This window comes from Penaeus monodon, chromosome 15 (assembly GCF_015228065.2).
Source record: "Penaeus monodon isolate SGIC_2016 chromosome 15, NSTDA_Pmon_1, whole genome shotgun sequence".
Classification (NCBI taxonomy): domain Eukaryota; kingdom Metazoa; phylum Arthropoda; class Malacostraca; order Decapoda; family Penaeidae; genus Penaeus; species Penaeus monodon.
This window is the reverse complement of record NC_051400.1, coordinates 11442204-11443605: the sequence shown is the minus strand read 5'-3', so window position 1 is coordinate 11443605 and position 1402 is coordinate 11442204. Positions and strand designations below refer to the sequence as shown.

Below are 1402 nucleotides of genomic sequence, written 5' to 3'. Positions count from 1 at the left end.
GCCTGGTACAAAATTAGCTCCCCAACAGAAGCAGATCAAGGTAATGTTTTAGATGCAACAGATAAGATTGGATTTTAAAGGGTAAAAAATCAGTTTAATGCGATAAAACGGATTTTAAACATTTTTCTACAAAGAGGAGGCTTTAAGTATCAAGAAGAGATCCCCCCCCCCTAAAAAAATGGCTGTCCCATTTTTTCCTCCCTGAAGGAGTGGACGTCAGGGGCGCAGATTACCTGATCTCGGCTTGGGACGCTCCTCGCACTCGCTCAGCTTCATGCCCTTCTCCGGGTCCTTCGAGGCAGGGTCCTCCGGCTCCGCCCTGCCCTCCTGACTGCTGCTGCTGCTTGCACCTGTTCCCACAACAAAGGCACTATTCTCTTCTTTGGTGATGCTCATGTAGAAGCAAATGTCTGTTTTCTTCATGATGTGTCGAGGACCAGGGTTCAGCAAGATCGTGTCCTCGTAGAACTCGGGTAACTCGGCAGGCCGGACACCGACCAAGGCAACGCCGTACCTGGTGGGGAGGCGGCGATAATCTTACGAATTCTGAGGCTGTGCTAGCATAGGAAATCAGACTTTCGTGTGATGCTCGGACTTTAGTCAAACAGGTCTATTTATTCTTGGAATTTTGGAAAGGATAAGCTACAAAAGAGACTAATTATCAGATGTTATTACCCAAATCTTAAAAAAAGGGATGAAAGATTATGTCATATAGCTGGAGAAAAGGAGACCTGGATTAAACCACTATAATAGCCATAATTAACAACGTAAACTAAGGAAACCCTTGAAAAGAACATGAAAACACTGTTCCTCTATCGAAGGATGTCAGATTTAAATTATTATTAACCCTGTCCGCGCTTTAAAGAAAGGAATTAAAGAAAATTGTAGATTACTTTATGGAGGATTTTGATTGCTACCATAAATTTTTGTGTCTGCTGAACTTTGTTATATGCCTTACATGTAGATTACAAAGTAATTGTCAAAAAAAGAAAAAAAAAAAGAAGGAAATCTTAAAAAAAACAACCCTACAATATGAATACCAATATATCAACCAACTTCAAAAGAGAGGGAGAAAAAAAAATCAAAAAGAGAAAGGAAGAAAAATTCAAAAAGAGAGAGAGAGAAAAAAGAAAGAATGAAAGATTAAAAAGAGAAGAAAATGAAAATTCAAAAATCAAAAAAAATCAAAAAGAGAAAGAAAGAAAATTCGAAACGAGAAGAAAACAAAAATTAAAAAAGAGAAAAAAAATCGATGAAAAAAGAAAGAAAAAAAGAGAAAAAAAATAAAAAAGAGAAGAAAGAAAAATCGAAAAAGAAAAAGCAAGAAAAAAGAGAGAAAAGAAGAGAGAAATTCAAAAACAGAAAAGCAAGAGAAAAATCGAAAAGAGAGAAAAAAAATCAA

The 1402-nt window shown here is 36.9% G+C and overlaps 1 protein-coding gene across 1 annotated transcript in view; it reads right to left on the bottom strand.

The window, feature by feature from the left end:
• The window catches only part of LOC119581742 (potassium channel subfamily T member 2-like), a gene marked incomplete at its 5' end in the record, with an annotated part of 131052 nt that overhangs the window by 48766 nt on the left and 80884 nt on the right, over positions 1-1402 (bottom strand). The window contains 1 exon segment of the mRNA XM_037929873.1: positions 234-514. Within this exon segment, the coding sequence (XP_037785801.1) occupies positions 234-514 (281 nt within the window).